The sequence below is a fragment of the Palaemon carinicauda genome, chromosome 9 (assembly GCF_036898095.1).
Source record: "Palaemon carinicauda isolate YSFRI2023 chromosome 9, ASM3689809v2, whole genome shotgun sequence".
In the NCBI taxonomy this organism is placed as follows: Eukaryota; Metazoa; Arthropoda; class Malacostraca; order Decapoda; family Palaemonidae; genus Palaemon; species Palaemon carinicauda.
This window is the reverse complement of record NC_090733.1, coordinates 160,634,402-160,655,354: the sequence shown is the minus strand read 5'-3', so window position 1 is coordinate 160,655,354 and position 20,953 is coordinate 160,634,402. Positions and strand designations below refer to the sequence as shown.

General features: G+C 40.0%; 1 protein-coding gene across 1 annotated transcript in view; it reads left to right on the top strand.

The window, feature by feature from the left end:
- LOC137646733 (protein melted-like) overlaps positions 1 to 20,953 on the top strand; it is a 134,670-nt gene that overhangs the window by 103,445 nt on the left and 10,272 nt on the right. Inside the window, 6 exon segments of the mRNA XM_068379840.1 lie at positions 267 to 430; positions 2,843 to 2,941; positions 2,943 to 3,023; positions 13,557 to 13,659; positions 14,739 to 14,892; positions 15,137 to 15,408. Coding sequence (XP_068235941.1) covers positions 267 to 430; positions 2,843 to 2,941; positions 2,943 to 3,023; positions 13,557 to 13,659; positions 14,739 to 14,892; positions 15,137 to 15,408 — 873 coding nt within the window.

Sequence of the window (20,953 nt, the reverse complement as noted above, 5' to 3'; positions counted from 1 at the left end):
ATTTTGATTTTACTCAATGCCACGTGTTTACATATTTTTTTTTCGTTCTTGCAATAATATAGTACTATATATTAAGTACATACTTGGATTAAGCTGTTTAATGATTTTATTAATATCTTCATTCTTTGTGTTCAGAATTTTAAAATCAGTGAGGTGTGCAGTAAGTGAGTATGTTAGAAAATTTCCCGGGTTTAGTTTGCTGTCTTGTCCATTTACCATGGGGAAAATTATAGATATCCTATTTATTCTTTTTCCTTCACTTTCAGGGAACTATTCATTATCACGTGTGTTGCCGCAAATTTATGCTGTGAAAAAAGAGCCCATCCATGACCATGTGATGACACTTGTGTCGCTCCTCCCGCAATGTGATACAAATGAAAAACTTGGACTACTTATGCTCTTCTCTCTGGTGGCCAAGAACAGACCTGCGGTAAGATGTCACTTAACTTTTTTTAACATCTTTTGAGTTTGGTTTGGGGTGTCAATTGCAACAGAAATTATACAGGTTATTATATCTTAGCGTTTTTTATCCATGGGTTTAAAAGTTAGTCTGAACCTTTTTATATAGGACTGGCTGTTAGCAATGGTGTGGTATATGAAATCCAGTAATATTGACAGACTTCCCATTATAAAGAATTGGCAAAATTTTGATTAAATGTACTTTTATCATTTTCTGTGTCATTTTTAGTTGTGCTGTGATAACAGTTTCTTTGGAATCTCCATTTATTCTGTTAGAATAATTTTTTTTAGCGGTGCATATTTGCACCGACTCACATGGGTGCCCTTTTAGCTCGGAAAGGTTCCTGATACCTGATTGGTCGGAAGTATTTTTGTCCGAACACCTTCATTGTTCTCAAATAATTACCAAGTAATGTGAATCAAAACTTATTTACTAAACAATATTTCTCCATTAGATATATGTTTTGTCAATAAACAATGGGAAAGAATAAATATATTATAAAGTATCGTCATGGTAAGTCTAAATTTGATAACACAATCTGCCGAAGTCAACGACAGCAGCTTATTTTCGGATGCACGCTTTGTAATTTTGTAATTTTTCACATATTTTAACACAAATTGGGATAAATTACACTCAGCATAAGTTGAATGTTATAAACTTTCTTTGAATACCAGAATTTACCAAACACATGGAATTGATAATACCTGATATTTGATTTTATGGGGAGGTAAAAGAACAGCCTGCAGCGACCTGGCGGGAAAACAATCCGTTGTGACTGTCATAGACGAAGTTTTTTATTGTGTAATATAGTTCGGCCTATTCCTTTCAGTTTAAGCAGTCTTGCATTCTCTCTCTTTGTAATATTTTGCTTGATATTTTCCCACATTCCTGTTCCTCACCTAATATCTATATTTTCCCCAGTATCCCTGCTTTCATATTTGGGATATCCGCACGTTTTACGTGTAAATATCCTAATCGTTCCAAACCCTCTAAAAATACCACATTAATTTTTGTTATAAAGCTATAACCATAATGAAATACTGTACTGTACAGCCAAATTCATTTGAATCATTCAATTCATCAAACCTAATTGCTATTACCTGTAAATTAAGTAGTTATTAGAGCATACAATAATACAATAATAAATGGAAAATAATACAATATATACAGTACAATACTCTACATATACAAAATATACAGTACCATATGGATTGCACTGTTGTTACTTTTACTATATAGAAGTACATTTTCTATTATGTATAAACAACCCTTTTTCTTCAACTGGCGCATATTTTTAATGAGTAACTATTTTATTCTCGGCCTGGCTGGCAACTCTCTCCGTATCATGAAAATATTTTTGTAATAAGAAGCAAAAAAATCTTCGTCTTGTTTCGCATCATGAAAGTTTTGTATAAAGATACATTCGGATCAAGGGGTATCACTGTAGATGGGATTTCCTCTTAGGCTGTAGCAGCCTTTGTGTGTTTCATGATTAGAGAATAGAGCTAGTGTATTCCTCATAGTTGGAACAGTATCTGAGGTGCAGAAACATTAATTTCTAACTATTTAGGTCCTAATTTGAATCTAATAGAATTAAGTTACTCATCAAGTGGGAAACTAGGATTCTAAAGTTAGACTTTGAGGTTAAGGATGCCCAAGTTTCCTACTTTGAGCCAATGGGTTCAACAGCTTTAGAATTGTCACCAAGGAATTCCTTTTATATCTGTTGTAGAACATCAGGTTTCAGATCTAGTAAACGTTCAGAAAGAGTCACCAGCTGGAATCGAAAATCTTATTGTAGAACGTTATGACGGTCTTTCCCTACAATTCGTAGTAGGAGTGATAGGTAAATGATTACTGAAATAGGATATGCTGTCCTAGGGCTGAACATTTGACCTAGAAGATTAATATAGTTTTATGTCACGGATATTTTAGAATGGTGAAATTGTTAGTATATAACGTTGATTTACTGGTTAATAAAAGATTGAAATTTACCATATATGAACACAGTTTGTTGCTGCTACTAGAATTAAAAGTGTTTTCAATATTTCTTTGCAATCATTATTATGTAATTATGCCATATTTTGTTTTGTCTTATGAACTGTCTTTTATTTAAATACTCCACTATAATTATTTCTCAATCATTATTATGTAATTATGCCATATTTTGTTTTTGTCTTATGAACTGTCTTTTATTTAAATACTCCACAATAATTATTTCTCCAAATTAAAGCACTGATTTATGTTATTACTTCTCCTTGGTGAATTAAATTTCATGGAGTATTCTATTGTTTTAATAATTTTCCTAAAATCTTAGCATTGATTTACATTACTACTAGTTTAATATGCTTAGTTGAACTCTGTTTTCCTCATCCAAATTAGCTGTTGGAGCCATCTCTCCCTCAACTGGTAGAGTGCCTTAGTGTGAATGGAACATCAATGGCTACACTGCAGATTTTTGTAGAATTATGTGCATGGAGGACCGGGGCCCTTTACAGAACATGTAACCAGGCTGAAGAGCATTGTTGAACAGCAACCCCACTGTGTTGCTTTGGCATTACAGGTATTGTATTAAAATTTTTTTGCACTTAATGGTTTATTTCTTTTGTCTGTGATAGCTAGGTTACTTACAGTCAGTGTTTCATTAATGTTTTTTTCTAATTCTCAAAACTGACCCCGTGGAAGTTTGTAATGTTGAATAATTTCTGTTAAAACAAGAAAATGGTTTGTTCCGACACTAAGTACATACCCTCACTATTTATAGGAATTATACTTTTGGCGAAGCTGGAAAACTAGCCATGACTTTTAGTGAGGTGTAACTACCTTATTGCTAGTTAGCGGAGGCTAGGAAGGGTAGCTGGTTACCCCACTCGCACACACACACATCTGTATTGTCTCGTCACTTTGTTCTTTTGGCTCGGTGAGAGTAGTCCTCTCTCTCTCTCTCTCTCTCTCTCTCTCTCTCTCTCTCTCTCTCTCTCTCTCTCTCTCTCTCCAATATTAAATAATGGGGATGAAACACAAACCATAATAGTAATGAATGCACAGGGTTTAGTCACGAGTAACTCTAAAAGGAAAATAGAGTTCTTAGAAGAACTAACCCAAATTGAAAAAATAGATATATTAAATATAAGTGAAACATGGTATTCCCAAGAGGACTGGCAGTGATGACCAGATAAAGGGTTTCCAAACTTATAGATCAGACAGAAAAAATAGGAATCAAGGGGGGAACCGTAATATATGGAAGAGACATAAATCAAGGAAAAAGTATGTGAAAAATACAGCAACACAGAATGTGAATTGATTGCGGTAGAATTTGAATTTGAAAAAACTAATGAATATTGTAGTTTACAGACCCCCAAACACTAAGGAGTTTTGACATAATAATAGAAAAAATAGATGGTATATGTAGAAACCATAAAGACTGGAATATACTCCTATCCGGAGATTTTAACTTTCCTTTCGTGGATTGGAAAGAACGGATAGAAGAAAGTGGTTGTATGTATACATATAAAAAAGATAGTAATAGTAGCGCAGAAGATAAGAGGCAATTTGAAAAGCTTCAAGATATGCTATTAGAACATAATATGCAACAAATAAACCACATTCCAACAAGAAAGGAAAATGTCCTAGATCTAGTATTTGTGAATGAGGTGAATTATGTTAAAGAAATAATAGTGTATAACACGGGAATTTCAGACCACAATGTCATAGAATTGATAGTTCATTCCAAAGCAAGTGATCACAGAATTAATAAAAACACAAAACTTTGGGAAGGATATGGAAAATATAACTTTTTACAGTAAGAATATAAAATGGTCAGAAATAAATGAAGAACTGGATAAAGAATGGAAAAATGTATTTATAAGTGATAATATACAGGTAAATACGGATATACTGTACAAAATACTGGAGAAAATTGTTGAAAAATATGTACCGAAAAAAAAACAATAAACAAAAGACGTGCATACCAAGAGACAGAAGGATCTTATTTCAGAAAATTAAAAAGTGGAAGAAAAATCTTGCAAAAGAAAAAAATGTGTGGAAAATGAGGGAAATAAAATGTAAGATAGAAAATGCAGAACAAAAGATTATACAGTCGAAAGAAAATGAAAAAAGGGACTTAGAAGAAAGGACACTTCAAAATATAAAAAGAAACCCCAAAGTACTTTACTCCTATGCAAAAAAGATGAATAAAAGGAGAATAGAAATAGGCCCTCTAAGAATTGAAGGACGGCTAACGAATGAAAAAAAGGAAATATGCAACATATTAGCAGAAAAATATAAGAGTGAGTTCACGCCAAGAATTGCGAATGAGAATAATGAAACAGAAATGAGAGAAGAAAATGTTGAATATCTAACGGATATAGATATTAATGAAGCAGATATTGTCACGGCTATAAACGAAATTAAAAATGGATCGGCAGCCGGACCAGATGGAGTTCCAGCGATTTTGTTAAAAAAAACTGCAAACACTATCGCGAAGCCACTTGCAATACTGCTAAGACAGAGTATAGATATGAGCGAGATATATGTTAAACATAAATTAGCTTATATAACCCCTATCTTCAAAAGTGGATCAAGACTAGAGGCAAGCAATTATAGACCTGTTAGTCTAACATCACATATTATGAAAGTGTATGAGAGGGTAATAAAAAAGAAAATAATGAACCATTTGGTCAAAAATAATTTGTTTAATATGGGTCAACACGGTTTCGTACCTGGAAAAAGTACACAGACCCAACTGATAGCTCACTATGAAAACATATACAATAATATGATATATGAAAAAGACACAGATGTGATCTATCTAGATTTTGCAAAAGCCTTTGACAAGGTAGACCATAACATATTGGAGAAAAAAATGAGAAAGCATAATATTGTGGGAAAGATAGGAAAATGGGTAAAAGAATTCCTGCAAAACAGAAAACAGATAGTGGTTGCAAATGACGAGAAATCAGATGAAGCCCAGGTAATATCTGGTGTGCCCCAAGGTACGGTATTAGCTGCACTGCTATTTGTTATTATGATCTCAGACATAGACTGTGATGTTGAAAACTCCGTAGTGAGAAGTTTCGCCGATGACACAAGAATAAGTAGAGAAATTACTTGTGATGAAGATAGGAACTCACTACAAAGAGATCTAAACAAAATATATGAATGGGCGGAGATAAATAGGATGGTATTTAACTCCGATAAATTTGAATCAATAAATTATGGAAACAGAGAAGGAATGGTGTATGCATACAAGGGACCTAATAATGAGACAATCACAAACAAGGAAGCAATTAAAGACCTTGGTGTAATTTTAAATAGGAATATGTTATGCAACGACCAAATAGCAACACTGTTGGCTAAATGTAAAGCAAAAATGGGAATGTTATTCAGACACTTTAAAACAAGAAAAGCTGAACACATGATTATGCTTTACAAAACTTATGTGCGTAGTACACTCGAGTACTGCAATGTGATATGGTACCCACACTACCAAAAGGATATTGCGCAAATAGAGAGTGTACAAAGGTCCTATACTGCTAGAATAGAAGAAGTTAAGGACCTTGATTACTGGGAAAGACTGCAATTTTTAAAACTATACAGTCTAGAAAGGAGAAGAGAACGCTACATGATAATACAAGCATGGAAGCAAATAGAAGGAATTGCTGAAAACATCATGGAGCTTAAAGTATCAGAAAGAGCAAGCCGAGGTAGATTAATAATGCCAAAAAGCATTCCAGGTAAACTGAGAAAGGCGCACAGGACATTAATCCACAACGCACCAGCATCGATAATGCAGCGACTATTTAATGTGCTGCCAGCTCATCTAAGAAACATATCAGGAGTGAGCGTAGATGCGTTTAAAAATCAGCTCGATAAATACCTAAGATGCATCCCAGACCATCCAAGACTGGAAGATGCAAAATACACTGGAAGATGTATTAGCAACTCTCTGGTGGATATACGAGGTGCCTCACACTGAGGGACCTGGGGGAACCCAAACAAAAAATAAGGCAATAAGGTAAGGTAAGGCTCTCTCTCTCTCTCTCTCTCTCTCTCTCTCTCTCTCTCTCTCTCTCTCTCTCTCTCTCTCTCTTACTGGCCTTTGACTTTTCTATGATTTACCTGTGTTTTTATTTACTGTATATTTAAATGTTCATGTAATGTTATGATATATATATATATATATATATAAACATTCTTTTATCATTACAGTATGAGTGTTGCTATGTTGGTGTCAGCATAGTGCAGCGTTCTCGAGTTTGGAGAAGCCGTCTCCTACGGTCTCTTTCCCTTTGACACTTTACCACCCGTAGGCTGGTGGCCTCTCCTGTTTCTCAGAGTGCAGCGACCCGGCCTTCTCCGCAGGGGAGTTGTCCTCTTGTGGTTTCTCCTTCTCCGTTCGAAGGTTGATGTCGCTTGCTCCTAGAGGGAAGCGGCCTATGCAAGAGCTTGACTTCGGTCTTGCTTCTCTTTGCTGACGACGCCGCACTTGCTTGTTCTCCGTTGACTGGCAGAAGAAGTGTATAGTCTTTAGCAGGTTCCTTTGGTTTCGGGGAACTCCTTTCCCATCCACGGGTTAGGTTGTTCTCCCAAGTGGTTTTTCTTAAGTTAAATAATTTCTGAATGAGGTAATTAATTTTTTGAAAAATTGTTTCAGTCCAACTTTTCTACAGGATTAATAATGCCTCACTCTTTCGTTCGGCGTTGGCAGCCGGCGGAGGAGAGTATACTTTTTAGCATGTTAATGTGCCTCTCGGGGAAAACCTTTCTTATCTGTGGCTAGGCTGTCCTCCCGAGAGAGAGAGAGAGAGAGAGAGAGGGAGAGAGAGAGAGAGAGAGAGGGAGAGAGAGAGAGAGAGAGAGAGTGGTTTTTCTTAAGCTAAATAATTTCTGAATGAAGTAATTAATTTTTTGAAAAATTGTTTCAATCCAACTTTACAGGATTAATGCCTCTCTCTTTCGTTCAGCGTTGGCAGCGGGCGGAGGAGAGTATACTTTTTAGCATGTTAATGTGCCTCTCGGGGAAAACCTTTCTTATCTGTGGCTAGGCTGTCCTCCCGAGAGAGAGAGAGAGAGAGAGAGAGAGAGAGAGAGATCCTGATCCTGGCAAGTAGCTGTTCCTGCCCAGTCTCCGCCTTCTTTGCTTGCGGCAACTCCTGTCTATCGTGCTGACAATGGCTTTTCCCGTATATGGGATTGGTCCTCTCCAGAGAAGTTGTTCTTCAGGTAACCCCTTTGAGGGGAACCCAGAAACAAGCTTCGGCTACGTTTCTCAGGCAAAACTCGACGTAGACTTTCAGTTTGAGCTAGAACTCATTGAGGGGAAGAAGAGAGCTGCCCGGAGGTTGGCCTCCAGGAGTTGGAAATTTCCTTTTACTAGCCACTGTTCTGCAATCTTCATTCTTGTGGGGAGAATTGCTGACAGCGGCAGCAGATGTTGATTGCCTTTCCCGTCCGTGGGAGATACTTTCTTCACCTGATCGGTCTTTCCTTCGGGAGATTCTTCCGGTGGAAATGGGATTTGTCCTTTCCCCGTCCTTCCTTTTCGGGAATTGACCTCGTCGCCCAGCAAACTCTTCTCACCCAGCAGACTTGTATCTCCCAGCAAGTAGATCTCATCTCGTCTTGTAGACTTGTCCCGCCTAGCAAACTCGTCTCGCCCAGCAGACTCATATCTCCCAGCAAGACTCGTCGTGCCCGGCAAGACTTCACTCCCAGTTGACTTGTCTTGCCCAGTAAGACTCATCTTTCCCAGTAGAATCGTTGCGCCCAGCAGACTCGTCATACACAGTTGACTCTTGTTGCTATCAGACTCTCCTTGCCAAGGTGACTTGGCTCGTCTAGTGAATGCGCCTCGCCCAGTCCTGCTGCAACTACACCTGGTCACAATCATCCACGATCATCCGTCGGCTTGCGATCGCTGACGATTGCTGTTGGCTTGTGATCGCCGTTCGCGAGCTCGTGATCGGCACTCGCCAGCATGTGCTCGTTGTTCACCAGCTCGTGATCGTCTCTCGCCAGGTCATGATCGTCTCTTGCCAGCTCGAGATCGTCTCTTGCCAAATCGTGATAGTCATACTTCAACTCGTTATAGCCGTTCACCAGCTCCAACTCGTGATCGTCATTTACCAGCTTGTGCTAGTCACTCGCCAGATCATGATCGTCACTCTTCAGCCCATGATCGCCGTTCACCAGCTCGGGATTGTCACTCGTCGGCTCTCTTCCAGGTTGCTGGTGTCCACTAGCCGCTTCCAGCACTCGACGTTCCCTTTACTTTTGATTGCACGCACTTCAAGACCTACAATGAGGCGACCCAAACCAGCTCGTTTCCCGTTTAGGCTCTGTTCCAATCTTCTGCCTCTCCAGGCAGCTTGCCTCATCCTCTGGTCGTGACCACCATTCAGTGTCACACTACTCAGCTCGCTACTTTTCCTTGAGGTAAAGTTCCTCTCTGCGTATGATAATCTGGTCTTCTGGCTTGTGGGAAATTGTCTGATGGCCTCTAAAGAATCTCTGAAGCCCTGCCCTTGGTGTGTTTTTTTCTGGCTTCATTCAACAGAGAACTTCTTGAGGGGGGGAGGTCGCAGAACTCTACCATCTGTCATCCTCTCTTCAAACAAGGACACTACTCTTCCCAACAAGACTTTCCTTCTCTGTTCCAGAGACATACTAGTAACCTTGTCTAGACGATATGGATCGTCATCCTTCGGTCTCTTCGAGTAGTGCTACTTCGTTAGTGCTTCCCACGAAATGTGGTTGAGGGAGTTTAGCACACACTCGCTTCTTGGAACCTAACCCAGCACTCTCCATCCATGGCGAGGTAAAGCACAATCGTCAACCTTGGCTCTTAAATACCTCACCCGCCTCTTGGAACTTGTTGTTTCACACAAATATAGTGTTTTCGGTTCCCGATGCTTTCTTCTTTGAGCTTCGAACAGCCTACGTATTCGATTGGCAGCTTCTTCATCGGCTCTCCAGTCCTTGTCAGCGTTCATGAACGTTTTCTTTGCTCCACGACCACTACTAGTACTACTACTACTGGGCTGACATGCTGTGTGCCTTGGGGACCAAGTCGCCTCCTCCACCTGCTACCTCTTTCCTTGCGTCACTTTATGGTATAGGGTTACAAAATCTGACATCTTCATTGATAAGACCTTCGTTAGTTGCGCATGGGCTCTGTGGGTTACATACTTGTGTTCTTTTCCTCCAAAGAGGAAGAATATCTTTCACAAAGCCGTAGCTTCGCTGCGACTTCATGCCTGTAGACTATCCAGCACCTCCCCTCTCTGAGAGGCCTTTCTGCAACAAGTTGCGAAGAGGAGCCTATGGGCTTATAGCATCCTGCTTTTCTAACTAGGGTTGTAGCTTAACAAGTAATAATGATTATAATAATAATACTTGCGTAAATCTTCAGCTTCAGTCTACCAGGCCAAGTTGGCTGTCTTCTGTAGTTGGTGTCGTGGGAGAGGTATCTCTCCCCTCGATGCCATACTCCAACAATAGAGGAGTTCCTCGTTTACCTTCGGGAGGAAAAGCTTCTCTTGGTCTTGGTGATGGAAGGCAATGCTCGTCCTGGAGCCTCGTGTTCAGACCGAAATGAATTAACCTTTTCATGTGTGGCGGCATCGCCTCTCTTCTTATGGAGTTTTGAGCCTACCTTCCCACAGTTGGAAGGGAGACCTCCTCTGTGGAGCATAGTTTGCACCTTTTGGTCCCTGAAGAGTGCCCCCCCCTACAACCCTGGATGCCAAGCATCAGATCTTCACCTGACCTCGATGACAGCTCTCCCACTCGCTTTGGCTTCGGCCAAGAGTGTCGGCGCATTCCATGGGCCTCCTTCAACATGTCACATTCATAATGATGGGCTAGGTAATTCTCGACTTCGTTCCTGGCAGCTCAGATCCAGATTCGAGCCCTTCGGATTGGGAGTCCTTCATAGCGTGACCAATGATCCAGATCAACGGCTACTATGACGTGTAAGAACTTGAGGTGCTACCTCAAGAGAACTACAGAATCTCGGCCCTGAGTAACAGCATTCTTCGTCAGTTCGGGGAAGGTCAAGAGAAGTATCACCAAGAACATGTTCTCGGCTCTGATTCGCAAGGTCATGGACCAAGCATTGAATCCTGATCCTTCTCCTCATAGAGAAGACCTAGAGCTCATAACATTAGGGCAGGAGTACGCCCCTAGCATTTATGAAAACTACTCTGTGATGCAGGCCTTATCAGCGGGCGCGTCTAATCGTCAAACGACCTTCACCGCCCACTTCCTGCAAAACATGACCCACAGGAATATGGAGGCTTTCTCCATAGACCCTGTGGTGACTACAAAATAAATGGTTTAAACGCCTTAGACTCCATAATGAACAAGTGGCAGATTGTGGAGGGCAGAAGTATAACTATGGTTAAGTCTGGGAGGAATATCAATGAATGACTGGCTCTTTCTTCCATGCTCCCCCTTCCCCCATGTGGTGGAACAGCCCCTACGGTAGTCTATAAAACTGGCCTCCCCTGTTTTCGGGTAAAACCATTTCCCTTGTGTAACCTAGTAGAGAGATTTACCGAATTTGACGGCCTACTGTATTTGCCCCTTTTTTTTTTTTATTTTTTTTTTTATTTTTTTCTTTTTTTTTTTTTCTTTTATTTATTTTTTTTTCCTCCATAAAATTTGGCTAGAAAAATTGCCCTGCATCTTATACATCGTTTGTGAAGTTTGAGACCTACTGTAGGCCTAGGCTAATCTAACCCAGCTTATGCTTGGTACTTTTACCTGCTCTAAACCTATGCATCCTTGTTCTATTTTTATTGTTGGTATTATTGTATTATTACTGGTGCTTTTAAAGTGAATTCGTTTAAATAAAAGCAATTTAATCTGAAATGCTGTGACTTGCATTTATAAATATCAGCTGACAAAATGTAAGCATTGAGATATGGTTGTGTTCTAAGCAACCTTTCAACTTTGCCTTTTCTTAATCTTCGATAATTCTAATGATATTGTTAATAACGGTAATAATCAAATTTAGATTAGAATATTTATTTTTCATTAAAAATCCATCATGATTCAAATTATCCTCACTCGTTTTACAACCAAGCACCATCTTCTTTGTCACGTCATAATACCATTAGCTGTACTGTACTTTGTTATTGTTGACTAAACGTAAACAAAATGGTTTTCCTCTTATGCGATGTGTAGAAATTTTTAGGGATATAGCAAGTAAAATATATTTGATAACTTTACTAAAAGCTTTATTTGTTGTTACCTATCACTTGCATGCGTTTGTTTGTTATGATTGGCGATAAAGCGTAAAAACGTTTTCCATTTTAGGCAGCGTTTGTCAGGAAAAAAACCATGTTAAATCTCTCCTATTTAATTTATTTTGAATTACAGTACTAAGGATAAAGTAAGAAAAACAAAATTAATAATAACATTTTTATTACTACACCAATACTTGGTAAGATATCTGTTGCTGCAAAAGCTAACTTATACACGTGTACCTGCGTTCGTTTGTTCGTTATGGTTGATAATAAAATGTAAACAAAGCTGTTTTGGTTTTATGTTGTGTGTAAAGCTAAAGCATGATATAAAATTGTCTTTATTTAATTTATTTTGGATTGTTAAGTATACAACAAAAGATAGCCTATGCACTGATGGTTTTGTAATTTACCAGTCATCTTATACAGCAGGTAGTGGGTTGGCCAGGGCACCAGCCACCCGTTGAGAGACTACCGCTAGAGAGTTATGGGGTCCTTTGACTGGCCTGACATTATTACATTGGATCTTTCTCTCTGGTTACGGTTCATTTTCCCTTTGCCTACACACTCACCGAATAGTCTGGCCTATTCTTTATATATTCTCCTCTGTCCTCATACACCTGACAACACTGAGATTACCAAACAATTCTTCTTCACCCAAAGGGTTACTGTACTGTATTTGTTCAGTGGCCACTTTCCTCTTGGTAATGGTAGAAGTAACTCTTTAGCTATGGTAAGCAGCTATTCTAGGAGAAGGATACTCTAAAATCAAACCTTTGTTCTCTTAGTCTTTGGTAGTGCCATAGCCTCTGTACCATGGTCTTCCTCTGTTTTGGGTTAGTGTTCTCTTGCTTGAGGGTACACTTGGACACACTATTCTATCTAGTTTCTCTTTCTCTTGATTTTTAAAGTGTTATATAGTTTATATTAGAGATTTTTATCTTAATGTTAATGTTCTTGAAATATTTTATTTTTTCTTGTTTCCTTTCCTCACTGGGCTATTTTCCCTGTTGAAGCCCTTGAACCTTTAGCATCCTGCTTTTTCAACTAGGGCTGTAGCTTAGCAATTAATAATAGTAATAATGATAATATTGAGCAAATTCATTCAAATTTTACTTTATTATGCGGAGAAATATACAGTATGTTTCTGCTTGTGTTATGTACAGCTAGACTGTTTTCAGCATATGCTTAAGTACACTGCAGTGAAATCTATTTTTGTGAATCGGACCTACTGAAATGAGGGTGCGTCATGTATGCCCGTGTGTCTTATAGGCCGTCAAATACGGTATCGTTACGTCCCCATACACCCTGGCTAGGTGTGATGGGGTAACTTCTATGGTTGATACCAAGATTTCTACATTTCTGAGAATTCTTACCTAGACTAGTCACACTGCAATTATCACACAATTGCCCAGATTTCTCAGCCCGCTAACCGTGATTTGTACGAATTGTTTAGCGAGTTGTCAGTCCACGTATCGGAAAACACCAGTCAAAGACCTGCCAGTTGGTTCGGACTTCCACCCTCCTAAGGGGGGGATTCAATCCCTATAAATAGCAAGGGTTTGTATTTTGTGTTGGAACAAATAAAAAATTTGGAAGATATTTGTATTTTTCCTATCGATATAAACCTGTAGCTTTTTATACAAATTGGCCTGCCATCACATTGTTAAAAGTCGTATAGCTAGTCTTCCAGCTTCGCCGAAAGTATAATCTCTATAAATAGTTACAGGTTTGTATCATTTGGAAAAATAGAAATTACTTTCAAATTTTTCTTATTGATGTACAGTCTTTTCCCTTGACAGTATAGTAAGTTTTCAGCATATAACAAAATATATTTTTCTTGTCAGGTTTTGGGTGCAGTTGGAAAATTGAGTAAAGAAAAAGGCAAAAATGCTGTTGATTACATAGCTCAGCAACTACCAAAAGTGGATTCTGTGAGCCTGGGAGTTGGTAAGTAGTTATTTTTCCCATTTGAATTTTTCTTAAGTTTTAATTGGTGTATGTTGTGGGGAATCATATTACCACACTTTTACGAGGTTCTTCACAGCCATGCTTTAAATTTGTGAGAAGGATGTTGACTATGTTATTAAGAATTTCATTTTTTTTCAAATGTCACTTTTTTAAAACTGTGAAATCTTCACAAACCTGTCATGGTGTGAAAGGATATTACAGTAATCTTAGCAATTTTTTAAGAATTTTATTTGGAATGTAACCGGTTATTTAGTCTTATGATGAGTTGAGCTGAATTCTTTGAGGTCAATTACTTCATTCTATAAAATTTATGTGCAGATGTAATGAAATTTTGAGAAACTGGAGAGATTTCTCTCTTTAGGTAAAAAATACAAACATTTGAAGTCCTTCATTCTTTTTACAGTATTCGTTCTTATCTTGTATGTACTTATTCCACAAGTAGGAACTTGATACTAAGATATGAATTGATAAATTCTGAAAGGGTATACAAAGTGAAAGAATTGTAAAAACTAGAAATTGTTGACTGTGTTATGTAGGTATAGAAATTATTACAGGTGCTAATATTGTTCATTAGAAACAAAGGTCAGCTCAAATGTATTTCTTGCCTCTTACTAATGGTTATTTGCAATTATCCTTAAGCTTAAACTGCATTGTTCTCTGCTCTTTACTTCTAATCTTTTCTCTGTAGTTTCTTCTCACTCAACTATTGAACATGATACTTGCTCCCATTTTAACTCCTTTTTTTGAGAGTGAATCCTTTTTTGGAAGAATCCTTGTCCAGAAATTTGATTAGGTTTTACCTTTGAACTATTTTATAATAAATGGTAAAGTCAGCTGGATTATAATTTTTCTAAATTATAAATCTGGTATTCATTATATCTTGAACAATAGAGTATTGAGTGATGAGTTTTATTGCTAAAGGAAGTTGTACAATCATTGAGTAGAAAAATTCTAAAGATTTTTCTTGAAACATTTAGTGCAACATTTTATACGATGATATTAATACAGTACTTAGAGATTTATAACCCTGTTAATTTGATTTGATTTCCTTTCTTCAGTGTTAAGAGAGGTTCAGGCACTCTGTAGTCAGTATCCAACACTACTTTTTGAGTCGGAATCACTGCTTACAGCTGTCAACAAATGCACTGATCGGGCTAATTCCTCAGCTCGTGTTTATATTCAGCAGCTGAATAATGAGTACAATGGAATAAGGTATAATCTAATCTTTTGTGTTAAGTACATAAAATTATTTCTGAAATAAGATTTTTAAAAAAGATATTTTGAATATTTGTTCATGGTCATCATCTTTGAAATAAGATTTAAAAAAAAAATATTTTGAATATTTGTTCATGGTCATCATCTTTTTGAGCTTTCATTTTAGTGAAATATGATTAACTTATTCGTACATTTGCCGTAATGTTGAAATAAGCCTTGATACCATGTGTTTACTTTTCAGAAATACAAATGTTAACCACACACCTGGTGGTGTCACTATTGTGCGTGTTGGCGGAAGTGGTAGTGGAGGAGGGAGTGGGGGTGGTGTAATTGGAATCAACAGTCGAGTTGACGCTGTTGTTGGCTCAAGTCGAACAGACCTTAACTTTGCTACGCGAGACCTAAGTATATTTCAGCCCCATGGTTCGGCTGTGAGCAAGTTTGGCAATACTTCTCGAAGCACCGGACGACTCGTTACTGCTTCTAACAGGTCTATGCCTAGATTGAATGCCCGTAAGTTGAACATTGCTTTTATTTCTTGGTCTTGAATTACAATGATACTCAATTTTGTAGAAAAATTATGCGTAAAGTTTAGTATGAGATGATTGCTTATGTGCCATTTTTATAAACAAGTGTTTAAGACAATTGGATGTTTTAGATGATGATCCCTAGATTTTCCATTTAAAAGGTACTTTTGAGTATTCAGATGCTCAATAAGTTTCCAAGTATGATAAGTAACACCGTGAGCTTGATGCTCCATTAGTGGAATGATAAGGGTAAAATGCTACATGTAAAAAATAACTAGCGATATCACTTGGATATCTTTGAGAGTTGGAATGTCTTTGTTTACACTAGCCTTTGGTCTCGTACATTCTACTGTAATCCATTTGATTATGATGGGTAAGTTTCTTTAATGTTTGAGTGCTAAAGATAATGTGTTTACTGACTACAGTGGAACCTCTACATACGATTGTCCTAACATACGAATTTTCCAACATATGAAGTAAAATTCGACCAAATTTCTGTCTCAACATACGAAGTGTTGCTCCAACATACGAAGTAAACAATGCGCTTACCCGTGGAATTTTCTCGAAAGCGTCCAGCGTCGTTTGTTGTTGATGCCACTAGACGGCAGCACATCGGAGGGACGCCAATCGAGCGTCACCTTGATCAGTCCTCTCATCGCGTGCGCATCGTGTGGTTGTCCTCTATTCGCTCAGTTTTAACAGTTTTTTATCTTGCCTTTTCATGTGTTGTTTTCTGTGTTCCGTAATTATGGGTCCTAAAAAGCTTAGTTTCGGTTCAGGAAGTAGTAGCAGTGGTGAGAAAGAGAGGAAGTCTATGCTTTCATTAGAATTAAAGCAGGAAATAATAGAAAAGCATGAGCGAGGTGTACGTGTTAACGATCTGGCTAAACAATATGGCCGGAATATGTCTACGATCTCGACGGTCATGAAACAGAAGTCAGCCATTAAAGCAGTGAAACCTTCGAAGGGGATCACGATTATTTCTAAACGTCGTAGCCCTACTCTGGAAGAGATGGAACGCCCTTTGTTGATCTGGATAAAGAACAAGGAGATTGTTGGCGATACGATCAGGTAAACAATCATTTGTGAAAAGGCCAGAGCTATCTACAGTGACGCGGGGGAGAGTTCAGCTGATCATACGATGGAGGAGTTCAAGGCGTCTCGAGGTTAGTTCGAGAAATTTAGGAAACGGACCGGGATTCATTCAGTTGTTCGTCATGGAGAAGCTTTGAGTTCGGACACCAAGGCTGCTAAAGACTTTGTTAAAAAGTTCGAAAGCATCGTGGCGGACGAAGGTTACGTAGAGCAGCAGGTGTTCAACTGCGATGAAACCGGTCTGTTTTGGAAAAAGATGCCTAGTCGAACGTACATTACCGCCGTCATGCACAGGGTGATGTGATGCGTCTCGTGCAGTAGCACAGTTAGCGTCAAATGATTGCTTTCCCATTGTTTTTCGTTTTCAGCTTCTGCCGCTGGCTAACTCTCGTAGTGAAAAGGGAAGCCGAGTGCGTAAGTCTTCCCCTGCCAGTACACAGCCTCTCCATCACCTAGACTCCTGTTGTGCCTCCCAGTGGCCACGCACGGTAACTAGGTGTCTTGCGACCCTAGGCTAAACCAACAGGGGATCTCGGAGCAGCAGTAGGCCCCAGAGGTACGGCATGCAGGACCACCGGCGTGTGGATGCACCATGATGCCTACCAACCACTGCACCCCCTGCCTTGTGGACAGCCCTTGGGTGGGTTAAGGCTACGGGAGTAAACCCCAAACAAAAAATCTGTGCGCGGGGTACCACATAAGGCGGTTTCCTGAAATACTTGGTTTTCCGGCATATCCCTGCAACCCAAATCTGCTGTCAGTCGTCCTGAATCGTTCATGCCACTGACATGAGTTGAGGAGGGCCAAGATGTGGTTGTGGGAAGAGTGCACCCCCACAGCCACAATAATCCTTTCTCTGCGCTAGCACACTGCTTCGTTCGCTTTCACCACCATTTCTCATCCTCACCACCAACTAACAAAAGTCCCCCGGCGACAGGATAGGGTGACGGTGACAGGTCGAGAATGCGGCTGGAAGTCATCAGCCCGAGTCCTGCACGTGGGCGGCACTGGAGTGATGGTCGTTGGAGAGATGGCATGAATTAGGTCTATCCCTCGGCAGCTTCCAGTGCGACTGAACAGCCAGAAATGGAGGCCCCACTGCTCACCCCTGGCAGGGAAGGGTTTAGAAAAGGTAACCTAAACATTGGCTGATTCACTACCACCTGGGTGGATAACCGCATCCACCAAGGCATTCCTTACTGCGGTCAAAATAGAAGAAAAATACTCCTTAACATTGCCACCTGGAATGTTCGCACACTAATTGATAGTGATGAAAATGACAGACCACACCGCAGGACAGCTCTTGTCGCCCATGCACTGCAAAGATACAACATTGACATAGCTGCCTTAAGTGAAACTCATCTTTCTGAAGAGGACACCCTAACAGAGGTAGGAGAAGGATACACATTCTTCTGGAAAGGTTATCCAGCAAATGAACGCAGAAACCATGGTGTCGGTTTTGCAGTGAAAACAAAACTGCTAAGTAAAATCCCAGACTCACCAGCTGGCATCTCGAAGAGGTTGATGTCCTGGCGCATCCCACTTGCAAAAGGTCGTTATGCCACTCTATTGAGTGCTTACGCTCCTACAATGGACAGTAAAGATGAGACAAAAGACTCTTTCTATGAATTATTAGACTCAGCCATTAACCAAACTCCAAGGGAAGATAAACTGATCCTCTTAGTTGACTTTAATGCCAGAGTGGGAAGGGAACGCCACATCTGGGGAGGCGCCATCGGTCATCATGGTGTTGGCAATATGAATAGCAATGGACTCAGATTGCTCTTCTTATTCTCAGAACACAACCTAGTCATCACCAACACCCTTTTTCAGCTCAAAAACAAGCACAAAACTTCGTGGATGCACCCAAGGTCAAAACACTGGCACTTGATTGACTGTCATAATCAAAAAGCGAGACCAGCAAGATGCCGTCCAGACCCGTGCAATGAGAGGTGCCGAGTGCTACACAGATCACAATCTAATACGTGCTAAGCTCAAGCTAACCATCCGTCCTCTTCTTTCTCGCAAACCTCCCTCAAAGAAATTAAACATTCCTGCTCTGAAAGACACCTCTACTCGGAACAACTACCGTCACGGGATAGCAAGAAAGCTGGCTGAGATCCCTAACATTGATCCAAACAACATCGACAATGAGCTTGACTCTGAGTAGACAAAACTGAAAACTATAATTCAGGAAAATGCAGAAGAAACCCTTGGCTTCTCCACACGACGTCATCAAGATTGGTTTGATAATAACGCTGATGGTATACATGACCTAATCACAGCAAAAAATAAAGCGCACGATGCATGGCTCTCACAATCTACTTCTGTAGCTCTCAAAAAAAACTTCCAACAGCTAAGATCAGAAGTGCAGAAAATACTCAGAAACATGGAAAATAACTGGTTGAATGACCGTGCAAAAGAAACTCAATCATACGCAGATGCAAATGATCAACATGGTTTCTACAACTCTATTAAAATTTTATATGGCCCAACAAAAAGTAGTATAACTCCTGTTCGCTCTCTAGAAGGAAACCTCCTAAAAAACAAACAGGAGATAATAGATCGCTGGGCACAACATTTCAGCTTGATCCTTAACCAACGAAATCCTGTAGAGCCTAATATCCTCAACATCCCTGATGTCCCTCACTCAGAAATCCTAGATACCAACCCCACTTTCCCAGAAACTATACAAGCCATAAGGGCCATGAAAAACAACAAAAGCCCCGGCCCTGATGGTCTACCAGCTGAACTATTCAAGGAGGGGGGCTACTTACTCCATCAACATCTCCACAACCTTATTCTCTCTATTTGGAACATGGAAGAAGTCCCCCATGAGTGGCTTGTCTCAGACATTGTCACCATCTACAAACGTAAAGGGGACCGTTCCCTCTGTGACAATAGCAGAGGCATCACCTTGCTCGGCGTTGCAAGTAAAATCCTGGCAAGAATAATGCTTGCAAGACTTTGCAAACACATTTCAGAAAATGCACTACCAGAGACGCAATGTGGCTTTCGTAAAGAACGCAGCACTTGTGACATGATATTCGTGGCCCGACAACTACAAGAGAAATGCCATGAGCAAAACCGTGATCTTCACATAGCCTTTATCGATCTAACAAAGGCATTCGACACGGTGAACAGAGACCTTTTATGGACTGCTCTCTCTAAATTTGGAGTACCTCCGAAATTCCTTAACATTCTAAGAAACTTACACAATGATATGCAAGCCTGTGTAAGTATGGGTGGTAGTAAATCACAACTTTTCAGGGTAGAAACTGGAGTAAAACAAGGATGTGTCCTGGCTCCAGTGATATTCAATATCTACCTCACTGCAGTCACCCTTCTGAGCCACCAACAAGTCAGCGAAGAAGATCAATTGAAAGTGCAGTTTCGACTAGACGGAAACTTATTCAACCTTAGGCGCCTCCAGTCTGTGACAAAACAACAATGACACACCTATATGCAGATGATTGCGCTCTAGTGGCTCACTCACCAGATGCACTCCAACACAGCCTTACCATTATCTCATCAATTTACTGAGCCATGGGGCTCAAAGTTAACATCAACAAAACTGAAATCCTATCCCAGCAAATAATTGCAGGAGATCCCCCAGTATTTCATCTGAATGGGGAAGCCATCAAACAAGCTGATAGCTTCATCTACCTTGGAAGCATCTTCACTAAAAAACACAATATTGATGAGGAAATAGTTGCCCGGATAAATCATGCCTCCGCATCTTTCGGCCGACTCAGGTCCAGAGTCTTCCTAAATCACCACCTCAAGACAGAAACAAAAGTAGCTGTGTACAGAGCTGTCTGCATGTCCACCTTGCTATATGTAGCAGAATCTTGGACGGCTTACCGTCGACATGTAAAACAACTTGAGGCATTCCATATTCGCTGTCTTCAGCGTATATTAGGGCTCACATGGCAAGACAAAGTACCTCATTCTGAAATTCTCCACCGTTCAAACCTGCTGAGTATAGAATCCACATTGGCAGAAAAACAACTCAGGTGGATCGGCCACGTCATCCGTATGCCAGAACATCGCCTTCCTCGCCAGGTCCTCTACAGTCAGCTCCCTGTAGCTCGGCGTAATCCAGGGGGTCAGTAAAAGAGGTACAAGGACAACATCAAAGCTACGCTCAAGAAGTGCAACATACAACCTGAGCAACTAGAAATGAACGCCTCTGACAGACCACTATGGCGCTCACTCTGTAAAGCTGGAGTCAATCAACTTGAAGACACCCGGAACCAGGCAAGACAACAGCGCAGGGAGAGAAGACAAAACAGTCGAGATCGGATACCCCCGGTCAACCCAGACTTGACTTGCCAGTTGTGTGGCAGTGTGTGTGGATCCAGAATTGGTCTTCACAGCCATGCAAGATGGCACCAACGACAACAGATCTAACTTCATCCCCATCACAGCGAAGC